This window comes from Vollenhovia emeryi, unplaced genomic scaffold (genome assembly GCF_000949405.1).
Source record: "Vollenhovia emeryi isolate VEMERY1.0 unplaced genomic scaffold, V.emery_V1.0 DF939580.1, whole genome shotgun sequence".
In the NCBI taxonomy this organism is placed as follows: Eukaryota; Metazoa; Arthropoda; class Insecta; order Hymenoptera; family Formicidae; genus Vollenhovia; species Vollenhovia emeryi.
Genome location: NW_011966786.1, coordinates 2,178 through 14,360, shown reverse-complemented (window position 1 = coordinate 14,360; position 12,183 = coordinate 2,178). Strand labels below are relative to the sequence as shown.

General features: G+C 55.6%; 1 protein-coding gene across 1 annotated transcript; it reads left to right on the top strand.

The window, feature by feature from the left end:
* Nucleotides 1–807: 807 nt before the first annotated feature.
* Nucleotides 808–1,938, top strand: LOC105557184. The gene has a single exon (XM_012004360.1). It carries the CDS (start codon nt 826–828, stop codon nt 1,936–1,938), a length of 1,113 nt encoding a protein of 370 aa, XP_011859750.1. The 5' UTR covers nt 808–825.
* Nucleotides 1,939–12,183: the final 10,245 nt, after the last annotated feature.

The window sequence follows — 12,183 nt, the reverse complement described above, 5'->3', positions numbered from 1 at the left end:
CCTGTATTGGCATTTTCCGTTCGCGCCGTCCCACTAACCAACGAACGAGGGCGCTACGAGTGACCAGTTCGTTGCACGAAATGGCCGCTCGTGGCGATCATGCGCAGTGGTGGGAGAGTCTGGTTGCGAGGCGCCGGAAGAAACAGTTCGTTGACCTGCTTCTTCTTCTTGGGCTCTCTCGTGGACCGACAGGACGTACACACAGACTTGTGAAATTTCTATTCCCGCTGACTTTCTTCGAGAGGTGCGTTGGGGAATTAGAATTGGGCGCTGAGAGATACTGCGAGTCTGCTCATTATGCCCAGTTTGTCTCGTCCGGATGGAAAACTATGTAGTCGTGCTCCCGCACGCCTTGTGACAACAGAGTTCAAAAATTACCGCTTAAAAAGAAAAGCGGTACTTCCCGCGCTCCCCGGTGCCTTTTGCGGGCCTTGCACGCGTCACGTCTTCATTGTGTTCTGTTCGCTTTGATAGACAACAGTGTGTTCTTTTCAAGCTCGCGTTATGTCGAAATATAAGAATTCGAGATATGATAAAGAAGAGGAATCCCCTCGAAGACATCGCAGGAGAACTCATTCGCACAGGAAGAAGTCTCGCGACCGTTCTCGCGAACGCTCTCGCGACCGTTCTCGCGGGCGCTCTCGCAAGCGCTCGCGCAGGGAGAAGTCCATATCGTCAACATCGTTTCGGCGGTCCAGGGAGACATCTTCCCGCCCTTCTCTCTCCAATGAGAGTCTCAGGGATCTGTTAAATCAGGTTCGCGACCTCATCGCGCGTCAGGATGGCGAGTCTGACCTACAACCCTACGACGGATGCCGGGAGGTTATGTCTCCGTCTGAGGAAACGTCGCAGGTTAACCCTGTTCTAGGGACGGATGCCACAGAGCAAAACAAAGAAGGACCAACGGTCAGACCATCTGACCGGGGCGTCGTACCAGGTATGTCCTCTTGTAGACCCAGTTTTTTCTTTTCCGTTGTACGGTCGAATCTGGCGAAGAGAGGACATAACCGACGGTCTCTTTTTTGCTTTAACCTCTCCTCAGCTTTGGTCATACCAGCAACTACTGGGACCATTGGTGACGACTCCCCCCACAGGGTAGCTTTCTCGGATTCCCCTACCGGGGATCCTTTGGACCCGCAGAGCCAAAATCTTATTTCGGAGACGCAATCCTTGGCCACAAGGCTGTTCGGTCCCGTCCAAGCGACTCCTGTCTCATCTTCCTGGAACCAGGTCGTTTTGAGTTCGATCCAGACAGAGTCTCAAAGCGGGTTGAATAAAGAGACTCGCACCGAGCTTTTATCGAAATACGAGGTAAAAGAGGATCTAGAGGCACTGGTCCCCCCAAAACTTAATAAAGAGCTCACAGCGGCGTTGACTCCTGCTGTTATAAAACGAGACGAATATCAATTACTCTTACAAAAGCAGGTGAGCGCTTGTCTCAATGCTTTCGGTTCCGGCGTGTCGCTTCTTTTGAAGCCAGAAGCTCTGGAAGACCTCAAGGATAACGTCAGGTCAGCACTATCATTTTTTTCTGAAGGCATACACCTGCTGTCTGACCATCAGTATCGCCTCTCCTTAACTAGGAGGGCTTTCACGAAACCCTCACTAAATATCATCGGTAAAAACGCTGCCGAAACGGCAGCCGTGGATGAATTTCTTTTTGGTAAGAATTTTGCGGATACCCTTAAAGCAGCGCAGATTTGCGAGAAGACAGGTCGCGAGATGTCCAAAACCACCCTACAAGTAGGGAAGAAAACTCTGCAGCCGATTCGCCAGACGCCTCAACAGCGAAATCAACCTCCGACATCCAGGCCTCAGTATACGGGAAACCGGAAAGTCCCTGCTCGTCTGCCGGCGGCCCGTCAAGCAGGGACGTCTCACTACAGGAACCGCCATCATCGATCCCAGTCTCGGACTCGAGCGCGACATCGACGCTAAATAATGTAAGAACGGCTGGTCGTCTAGCAAAGTTTTACGAACATTGGCTGAGCATTACTTCCGATAGGCTAGTGCTGGACGCTATTCGGGGATACCACATCCCATTTAACCTCTCACCCCCTTTGAGACCCTCTCTCCCTGAACCGATATTTTCACAACGCGGATTGTTGCGACAGAGAGATAGAACGTTTGCAGCTCAAAGGGGCTATCGCGCCTGTAAAACCTCGGATTGATTAATTCCTATCGTCTTTTTTCCTTGTAGAAAAGGCATCAGGAGGTAACCGCTTCATTTTAAATTTACGAGAACTAAAGAAACATATTAATCCGCCACATTTTAAATTGGAGGATTGGCGAACGGTTATTTGCCGCATGTTTCCAGAAACACAAATGGCCACTCTAGACCTCGAAGATGCCTATTTTTTAATCCCAATAGCAGAAAACCACAGGAGATTTCTTAGATTCCAATGGCGGACAGTGACGTACGAGTTTTCCGCATTACCTTTCGATCTATCCACGGCCCCCTATATTTTCACGAAAGTGCTTCGCCCTGTAATTAAGTATCTCCGTGAAAAAGGGTACTAATCCGTGGTCTATTTGGACGATTTTCTCCTTTTAGGCTCTTCCGTCAAGGAGTGTCGAAATAATGTTTACGCTTCTATATCTTTGTTACAGTCTCTGGGTTTCATTATCAATTATTCCAAATCTCAGCTGGAACCGTCAACAACACGCAAATATCTTGGATTTAATTTTGATTCGTATAGACAATCCATCGCCATTCCCACTCACCGCCGAGAGAATTTATTTCACCTAATAGACAGTATGTCTCATAGGTCGAAATGCTCTATTAGGGAATTCGCTAGTCTAATTGGATCACTTATCTCGGTGTGTCCAGCGGTCCAATACGGTCTCCTCTACACTAAGGATTTAGAGAGAGAGAAATTTCTATCTCTGATTGAAAATAACGACGATTATTCAGCCACCATGCAAATCCCGGCCTACCTACAGGAAACCTTTACCTGGTGGTCAAATATTTTCTCTAACCCCTCTCAGTCGAATAAGATTCGCTCAGGTAAATTTAGTCGCGAAATCTTCACTGACGCCTCTTTAAACGGTTGGGGAGCAGCTTGTGGTGATCTACGGATGGTGGTCCAGGGATGATAGGACCCTACACATCAACGCCTTACAACTCAAGGCGGCCTTTAATGGCCTTTATGTTTCGCAGCAGATCTCCATGATTGCGACGTCTTACTTCGCATAGACAATTCTACGGCTTTAGCCTATATTAACAAGTTTGGGTCTATCCAGTTTCCCCATCTCTCAAAGATCTCAAAGGAAATTTGGTGTTGGTGCGAGGAGCGTAACCTTTTTATCTTTGCCTCGTACATTGCATCTATAGAAAACGTAATTGCCGATGCAGAGTCTCGTACTGCCGACCCTGACACCGAATGGTCTCTATTTGACAGAACGTTTCGCCACATTTCCGAACGTTTCGGACCTTTTGATGTAGACCTATTTGCGTCAGCAATTAACCACAAGTGCGATAGCTATGTTTTTTGGTTCTCGGACCCAGGCTCTATTGCAATTGACGCGTTTACTTTTTCTTGGAAAAAATTGAATTTTTCTGCATTTCCATCCTTTATTCTATTGCCTCGAGTACTTAGGAAGATAGTAGATGATGAAGCAGCGGGAGCCCTGGTAGTTCCCTGGTGGCCTTCTCAGCCATGGTTCCCGCTGTTTCACCGCCTTTTAGTATCAAAGGTATTAATCCTTTCTCCTAGTCACTCTCTTCTTTCATCACCTTTCAGAGATCATCACCCATCATGGAGAACGCTTTCCCTGGGGGTCGCGAGGTTATCAGGGAAGCGTTTAAGGATCGCGCAGCCACATTAACGGCCATTCCAGCCTTACTTGCTTCATTATCGGACCATCAAGCAATACTCTTATTACCTTCGCTCCTGGTGGAACTTCTGCAATCAACATCAGAAGCCGCTCTACTCTCCATCTGTGCCGCACGTGATGGAATTTTTAGCTGGAGAATTGCCCAATTTATCGTCATACTCATCGCTGAATTCTATGAGATCAGCAATCTCACTAATTTCCCGCAATGAAATTGGTAATGACCCCATGATCAAACGTTTCTGCAAAGGAGTGGCAGCCCTCAAGCCACCCCGACCGCGATATGATTTTGTCTGGGATCCAGCTCCAGTCATAGCTAAGTTATCTGAGATTTATCCTTACGACTCAGTCAATCTGAGTGTTGTTACCAAGAAACTGGTCCTTCTCCTTGCTCTCGGCACAGGACATCGAGCCCAAACCTTAGCCTCTCTAAGAGTCTCTCAGATTTCCTTAGACGAAAAGCTGGCGATTCGTGTCCCGGATCGAATGAAAACATCGGCCCCAGGACGTTCTCAGCCTTTTTTCTATTTCTCCAGATTTGAGAACCATGAGAACATCTGCATTGTTCGTATTATGGAATATTACCTGGAGAAAACCAAGGAAATACGGCCCCTTACGTGCGATTTCCTATTTATTTCTTTAAATAAGCCATACAAAGCGGTTACTTCGCAGACTGTAAGTCGTTGGATCATACAAGGTCTAGAAGAGTGCGGTGTAGATACCTCTATTTTTTCATCGCACAGCACCAGGCATGCCTCGACCTCTCGGGCAGCAGGAAAGAGAGTTTCCCTAGATATAATTAAACGCGCGGCAGGGTGGACGGGTGAGTCCCAGGTTTTCGCTAGATTTTACAATAGACCTATTATTAATCCAGAAGATTTAGCAACGCAGTTTTGCTATAAAAAAATAATAATAATATATATTTTTTAATTAAAAAAAGTACAGATACAACATATATTCTTAGCGGCCATGATCTCTTATATCTGCGTGCGACTTTTTTTCTTTTCACTTAACATAACTTACCGTAGGTGATAAGCACTCCCCCCCGTGGAGCGCCACCTTGTCGTGGTGGGGGGGCTTAGGCGGGCGTTCGACCGGGAGCCGTCCGTGTTCCGTTTTTAGGCTCCGGCGGTTCCTTGGGTCGGGCGTCCGTTGACCAAGAGCGCTCCGAACGACCCCTCTGCAGCTCATTGCACGCCGGTGCTCCGGCTTTATGTGCCTTGAGTTGTGGGGGGGTGGCTCTCCCGTCGCTGGGCTGGACGTGGTCCTGTCTCGGCGGCGGGGGAGGGTCCGACCCTGGCGGCGAAACCGTACGTGGTGCGGGTCGCTGGGTGGGCGGACAGTGAGGGGCCGGGCCCACAGTTATACGTGGGTCAGGCAACGGACAACGCGGGCCGTTACCCCCTGTGTCTCGGGGCGACGTCCTCTTTAGGACGTGCGTCCTGGCATGGGGGGCCGGCTCCGCCCGTCCGCAACGAGGTGACGGGCTGCCGGGGCCGCTCGGACGTTTCCGAGGCGGGGCTCGGTGGCCCGGGGCCCTTCGGAGCCGCTGGGACGTATTCCCAGGTCGGGGTCCGGGGGGCCGGAGGCGGGGGGCTGTCGCTGGGGCCGGGGGTGTCTTTCTCCCCTGGCTTGCGGCGGCAGTCTCTCGGACGAAGGGGCCTTCGAGGGAGTTACGACCCTCGTTGTCCCCAGCCGGGGGGACTCCTGCGATGGCCCCCGCGTTCTAGCGGGGGTCTGCCCCGGCGAGAGAAGTGTGCATGCTGGTCGCCGCGGCGGGCAAGGTGAAGGGGGGACGGGCTTCCCCTGACACCCCATCCGTCCGCGGGGCCCCCTGCGTGGCGGCACTGTGCTGGTACCCAAGTTGTCGGAGGCTTGGGACCCCCGAAAGTCCGTAAGAACGTGTAAGGGGCTGGAGGCCAGTGTTGGAAATGTCCATCCTCCAGCCAGAGCCATGGCCTGACCCCCCGGGAGGACTCGGGGACTCCCCCAGAGATGGGGGAGTAGGGCACGCCCTGGTCAGTTAGCCAGCACAGCAGTGGGATTAACCCAAATGGAGGCACTCACAAACAGAAAGAAGAAGAAGAATAAGCCCGGCAACTCTACCGTTAACAAATGGGAAAAGTTGAAGGGAGCGGCGGAGAGGCACGCGGCCTATGGGGGTTGGAAAGGCTGCCGCAGGTGCTTCCTCTGCCAAAGAGGGAAAGGGAGTCGAGTCTTTTGGCTCGAATGACTCAAAGCCACGAACACCATGGCTGGAAGAAGAGGAGGAGAGTCCTGACCTTAGGTGGCTGGAATACTTGGAGGAATGCTCAGAGGAGGTGGCAAGAGGGGGCCAGGAGGTCGAGTACATCGAGGCCTTCCTCAGGGAAGAAAAGCCCATGGCGGAGGAGGTCAACGGGCTGATCTCCCAGCTGTCGAGATTCGACACCAAGTCGATTGAGGAATTGGAGGAGGAACAAGCAGAGCTGGAGGAAGAGATGGACCTCTGGGAGGTACATAAGGAGGACATCTCTCTTATCGTCGAGGACGCAATGGTGGGGCTGTATAAAATCTACCAGCGATACTTGGGGCAAACGGAGGAGTTAACAGTGCTCCGCAAAAAGGTCAGGGCCCTGGAAAAGGAGGGGCGCAAGAAAGAGGGGAACTTAGTGGAGAGAGCTGTCTCTCCAATAAGAATTCCTTCGCGTGAGGTATCTTCCCAAACAGTAGGGGAAGAAAGAATGGAGGAGGAAGATACCTCTCCCGAAACAGCGGAAGAAGAGGGGAATACGTCGCTGGTAGACGACGAGATGCCCACGTCGGAAGGAGTACCTACGTTGGGCAAGCAGACGGATCCGGAGATTGACCCGGCACGGAGCGGGGCACCAGAAGGGAAGGTGTCTTGGTCGGTGTACACGTCTCTGGAGAAAAGGCTGACCGACATCGAAGCCAAGCTAGAGGAACTCCTCCATGTAAGAAGGGAAGAATTACCCCTGAATAACAAGGGGAAACAAGGGGTAGGCAAGGAGGTAGGGAGATTAAAAACTCCTCCACCGGGGCCTTGAAAGGGGCAATTGAAGGAAAGGAAGCTGGGCGGCGGTGAGGGGGGTGTGCCGCGCCTTCCTCGCGTGCCGACCACTGCCGTGGTATCGCTCACGGTCCCTGGAGGGAACGCGAAATCCTATGCCGACATCCTCCGGGCCGCCAGGGAACGTGTTCCCCTGGAAGGTCTGGGGGTTGAAGGTATGAGGATCAAGAGGGCAGCTAACGGGGGGGGGGGTGTTCCTTGAGATCCCCGGTGAGCACAGAGTGGCAGGGGCAAATGCCCTTGCCAAGAAGTTGGAGGCCGCACTGGCGGACAAAAACGTTAAGGTGGCCAGACCGAACAGACGTGCGGTACTCCGCGTCTCAGGTCTGGATGACTCGACTACGGCGGAAGAACTGGCCGTGACCGTGGGGTCTGAAGGGGGATGCATGTCGGGAGAGGTAGATGCACAGATACTTCCTTGCATCGCTGACCGACAAGTAAGATCGGCACTTGTGCACTGCCCGGTGGGGACCGCACGGGCGCTAATCAACAGAGGGCGAATCCGCGTGGGTTTCGTCTGGGCTGCTGTCTCAGTAGCTCGACCAAGCCCAAGGAGATGCTACCGTTGCCTCGAGGTGGGCCACTTGGGACATGGTTGCACTGGGAGGAGAGATCGCAGCAAATGCTGCTTCCGTTGTGGCAAAGAAGGCCACAAGGCGACGGAGTGCCAGGGAGTGCTGAGATGTCCCGTGTGTGTGGATCTCGGACTTCCATTCGGGCATCAACTGGGAAAAAGGGGGTGTGGGCAATCGGTGGACTCGCGCTCAGCGAGGGCTGACCCCACGCTCCCTCCAGGGAGACCCCCTTGGCGCTGTACAGGGGAACGAAGTGAGGAGGAGAGAGACGCAGTAACAGCGTCCCCCTTCTCAGATGGGGACACAATAACTATGTCCCCATAACAGACAAACAACGTCTGCAGGAGATGAGGTGGAAGGCAGAGTGGAAGGAGGGGACAACAATGTCCTTCTCCCCTACCCGGCCAGATGCTGGGAGGGGGCTCTTGGCGTCCAGGTCCCGCCGTGTAGAATAGGCCTGGGGTATCTCCTGCCTGTCGTAAGAGGCGACTAAAAGGAGATTTGCCAGGAAGTCTTTGCAGACCCCTGGCGGGCGGGCGTGGGCTGGAGACCCACGACCCGCCCTTCCCCACCAGCAACTAGGGGGCGCGGCGAGGGGCCGGGTGGCACCCCCGCCGCGGAGTGAAGGAGTCGGCCCTTTTCAGGGCCAGGGCCAAACAAGGCCCATAGAGGTGCGCGAATCTACGCGTGGCGCGGGGACTGTGCGGGAAGTAATACGACTGTATCCCCCGGCCGTCCCCATATAGCGCATAGAAGTCCACCCCCGGTGGTTTTAGTGCGGTAGGCGTCTCCATTGCACACTGGCCTTGGGTTGTCAATTGCCCAAGTGCCAGGGAGACGAGTCCCACACACCACCCGTCCCCTTCTCCAGAGGGGGCGGGTGACAGTCCATGAGGATTTCCACCGGGTTAAAAAAAAAAGGTGATAAGCACTGCTCTACTCCCCCGTGGTGCGCCACCTTGACGTGGTGGGGGAGCTTAGGCAGGCGTTCGGCCTGGAACCGTCTGTGTGCCGCTTCAGGCTCCGGCGGTTCCATGGGCTGGGCGTCCGCTGACCAAGAGCGTACCACCCCTCCCTCCAGTTTATTGGGGGGGGGGTATGGAGCCCGGCGACTCCGGTCTCGGCTGCCTCGACGTTCTTGTCGAGGTAGAACCGAGACCACTCGCCGGTAGGGGATGAGGTACCCCGACTTCAAATCTCCGGCCTCCGGGGCCGATAGGGGGGAGCTTGCTCCACCCACCGGACCGGGTCGCCTCCCCCTCGATTCCATTGCACGCCGGTGTTTCGGCAGAAATCGGGGGGAACCCGGGCGAGGAGGCAGGAATCCCAGTTGCCATTGCACGCCGGTCTTCCGGCAGGCGGCTGGGATTCGGGGGGAGGCCACCGTCTCCATTGCACGCCGACTTCCGGCAGGAGGCGGTGGCAAGGGGAGCGAGCTCCTCTGTCAGCGAGCTCGTCGTGGACGTGCTCGCGGGCGGAGGAGGGCCGGACCCCGGAGGCACTACAGGACGTGGTCCTGGCCGAAGGGTGGGCCGGAAGCCGTGGCCTCCCCGCGGTGGACTCGGACGTGGTCCGTTTCTTCCGGGGGGAGGGGCCGGACCTCCGCGGTAAACTGGTACCCAGGATCCGCGGAGTGGGCCGGAAGATAGACGGGGAACGGGGCCGCTCGTACGTTTCCGAGGCGGGGCCCGATCGCCTGGGGACCGCCGGGGCCGCTGGGACTTATTCCCAGGCGGGGCCCGGTGGTCCGAGGAGTTGGTCGGCAAACCTGCCGGCCAACACCCGATCCTCCGTGATGAAGCGGTCAGTCCCTGCGTCTGGGGCCGACGTCCCGCTGCTGGGGCGTGCGGCCTGGCGTACGGGGCTGGGCGTGGAGGGCGGAGGACCGGTTGTGTGTGTGGTGTGTGAATGGGCCGCGGTCGGCTGCCGGTGGATATTTCCCTGAGACTAACCAAGGGGGGAGTAGTAAACCCCCCGACCGGGGACGAGCGGTGACGTCTGTACCTGACCTCTGCCATGGACTACGCGGGACCGTAAGCCCAGTTTACTGGCAAAGTCCGCAGGAAGTGGCATGTTTAATGTGGGAAAACCGCTCCCGTTCGTCTGACTGGAGCTTATCAGGGCGTTGAAACCGGCAGTCTGGGCGCGTGTATGGAGGGGCGGCGAGTCACCATCCCCTCGTACCCGTACTAAGGGGGAAGTTCCTTAGTGAACTCTAGCCCGGGGGCGAGGTATGCGACCGATCGGATCGGTGCGCGCCTCGCTCCTGGGGTGAGGATAATCCTGTAGCATCAGAGTGGGCCTGGCCGTCTCCAGGAAACCTTTTGTATAGAGTCACTGGCCGGGATAGGGTGCGGCTTCCCCGACAAGCGGCCTCTCCGCTTCCCGGCCCATAAATAGGGCCTTTCTTACCGGGGGAAGATCCTCCACTGCGGTGGAGGTGCCATGATGGCCGAACCCGAGGGAAAAACTATCTGCCAATATGTCTCCCACAACTAAAAACAAGAACAAACCTAAGGAGAACGAGGAGGGTGCACAGACGGGTGCATGTGAGATCGACAAGATGAAGGTCCTACTGACGAGAGTGGACACCCCTTCAACTTCGACGGGGAAACAAACCGTAGGACCCGCCAGCTTCAAAACCCGGCAAGCTGGAAAGACCGAGCAGCTCACTAAAAAAGTGACGAAAACAGTGTCCGAGCAAGGCAACTTCGAACCGTCGGGCTCGGATTCTGAAATCGAGATTGACACTGAAGAGATGGATCTCGAACCAAGGGGAAGAGGCAGGCCCCCAAAGGACGCTAACTTCGCGCTGAGGAGGGAAGCCAGAGAGGTCAGGCAGCAGAACAGGCGCCTCTTACAACAAAACAAGACGCTTGCGGACATATTAGACCGGAACATCCTACCGAAAGGGAGGGCAAGGCGGAATATTACGCCGGAGAGAGAGACGGTCAGGCACCTGGAGGTCTTGAGGCCGGACCAGATATCCGCCGAAATGACGGAGTAGTTGTGGAGAAGGTGGCCGAGCGTTCGAAGAACCTAAAGGGCACCTTCGTCCATGAGCTCCACAACTCGGCGTGCAAGCTGAGAGCGGCGATTAAAGCGCTCTCTGGCATGGCAATCGCCTCGATCGCGATACCAGGAGACAATCCCGGAGTAGAGGACCGACTGCGGGAAAGGATCAGAGAACTCGAGGAGAAGGTAGTGAGCCTCATGGCAGAGAGACAGCAGCTGCAGCCGCAAATGGTACAGGGAACGCCCGAAAGAGCGCTCCGTAAAAGGAAATATAGGAGAACAGAACCACCCTCCTCTTCTTCGGAGGATGAAGCGAGGGGGCGATCCCAGCCCCGGGATACGGGCAAGGACGAGGAGATGATGGTCCCTCCATCTCCGGTGTACAGGGCGGAAGTAAGGGGCGTAAGGAAAGAGGTAGCAGTGACTACGGAGGAGCAGGCCCTCGAGGACGTCCGCAGGGTGATGGAGAACATTGCCATTGGGGACCTTATGCGGGGCAATGCAAGAGAGGTTAGATCAAATTTGAAGAATCTGATGATCCACTGCCAGGGAGCAATGGCGATACTCCCGATTGGCACGAGACCTCCGACCGAGGATGCGGTAACGAACACGGCGCCGCCAAAGAAGACCGCAGCACCTACGTCTAACCAGGTGCCGAAAAAGGCGACAGGGCCCAAGAAGGAAGCGCCCAAGCTGACACCCGTAGCAAGAGGAAGTGCCAGGCAGGCCAAGGGCGATACTGTCAGCAAAAAGGAAGCGGCTAAGCAGCGAGCTGTAAGCCAAACCAGGGCTGGGAAAGGGGCAGCCACTCAGAGGGCTGCTAGCCAGACGAGGACTACCCAGCAGCGAGGCGCCCGCACCGAGGGGGGACCCTTGGCAGAAACGAGCAAGACAGGCAAGGCAGGACAGGCGACCCAGGACTCCTGGGTCGAAGTCGTCAGGAGGGGATCGAGGAAGAAGGGGGTACCGAGTCAAAGCGGTCCCTCTCAGAAGAGAGAGGTGAATGCCCCGACGACCAACGGCAAGACTCCCCCTGCCAAGAGAAGGAACCCGAGGGCGCAAGCGGTGACGCTTACCTTCCCCGCAGGCATGTATGCGGAGGGCCATAAAATCCCAGATAAACCTGGAGGAACTGGGAATCGATGAAGTGAGACCCAGGAGAGCCCTGACTGGGGCCCTCATCCTCGAGATTATGGGGGATGACGCCAAGGCAAAGGCGGACAAATTGGCCGAAAAGATCAAGGCCGTGGTAGGGAACACCGAGGGGGTCAAGGTCGCCCGCCCGACGAAGATGGCGGAGTTGCGCGTTAAGGACCTTGATGATTCGAGGACGACTCAGGAGGATGCGCAGGTGGCGGTCGCCAAGGTGGGTGGTTGTGCGCCTAACGAGGTAAAGGCAGGCCAGCTGAGACGGGCGACGAACGGGCTCAGTACGGTATGGGTGCAGTGCCCCCTGGCCGCTGCTAAGAAGGCTGCCACATCCGGTAGAATTAGGATCGGCTGGATGTCGGCGAGGGTCGACCTATTAGAGGCGAGGCCCCTAGTATGTTATAGGTGCTTGGAGAGAGGGCAGCAGTGCAGCAGCAACCAAGACCGAAGTAACATCTGTTATAGATGCGGCAGTGAAGGGCACAAAGCCCAAACGTGCGAAGCAACGCCAAAGTGTCCGGTATGCAGCTCGAAAGGGCT

Excerpts from the sequence above, each read along its gene's own strand:
- LOC105557184 (XM_012004360.1), top strand. The coding sequence starts at position 826 with ATGTCTCCGTCTGAGGAAACGTCGCAGGTTAACCCTGTTCTAGGGACG.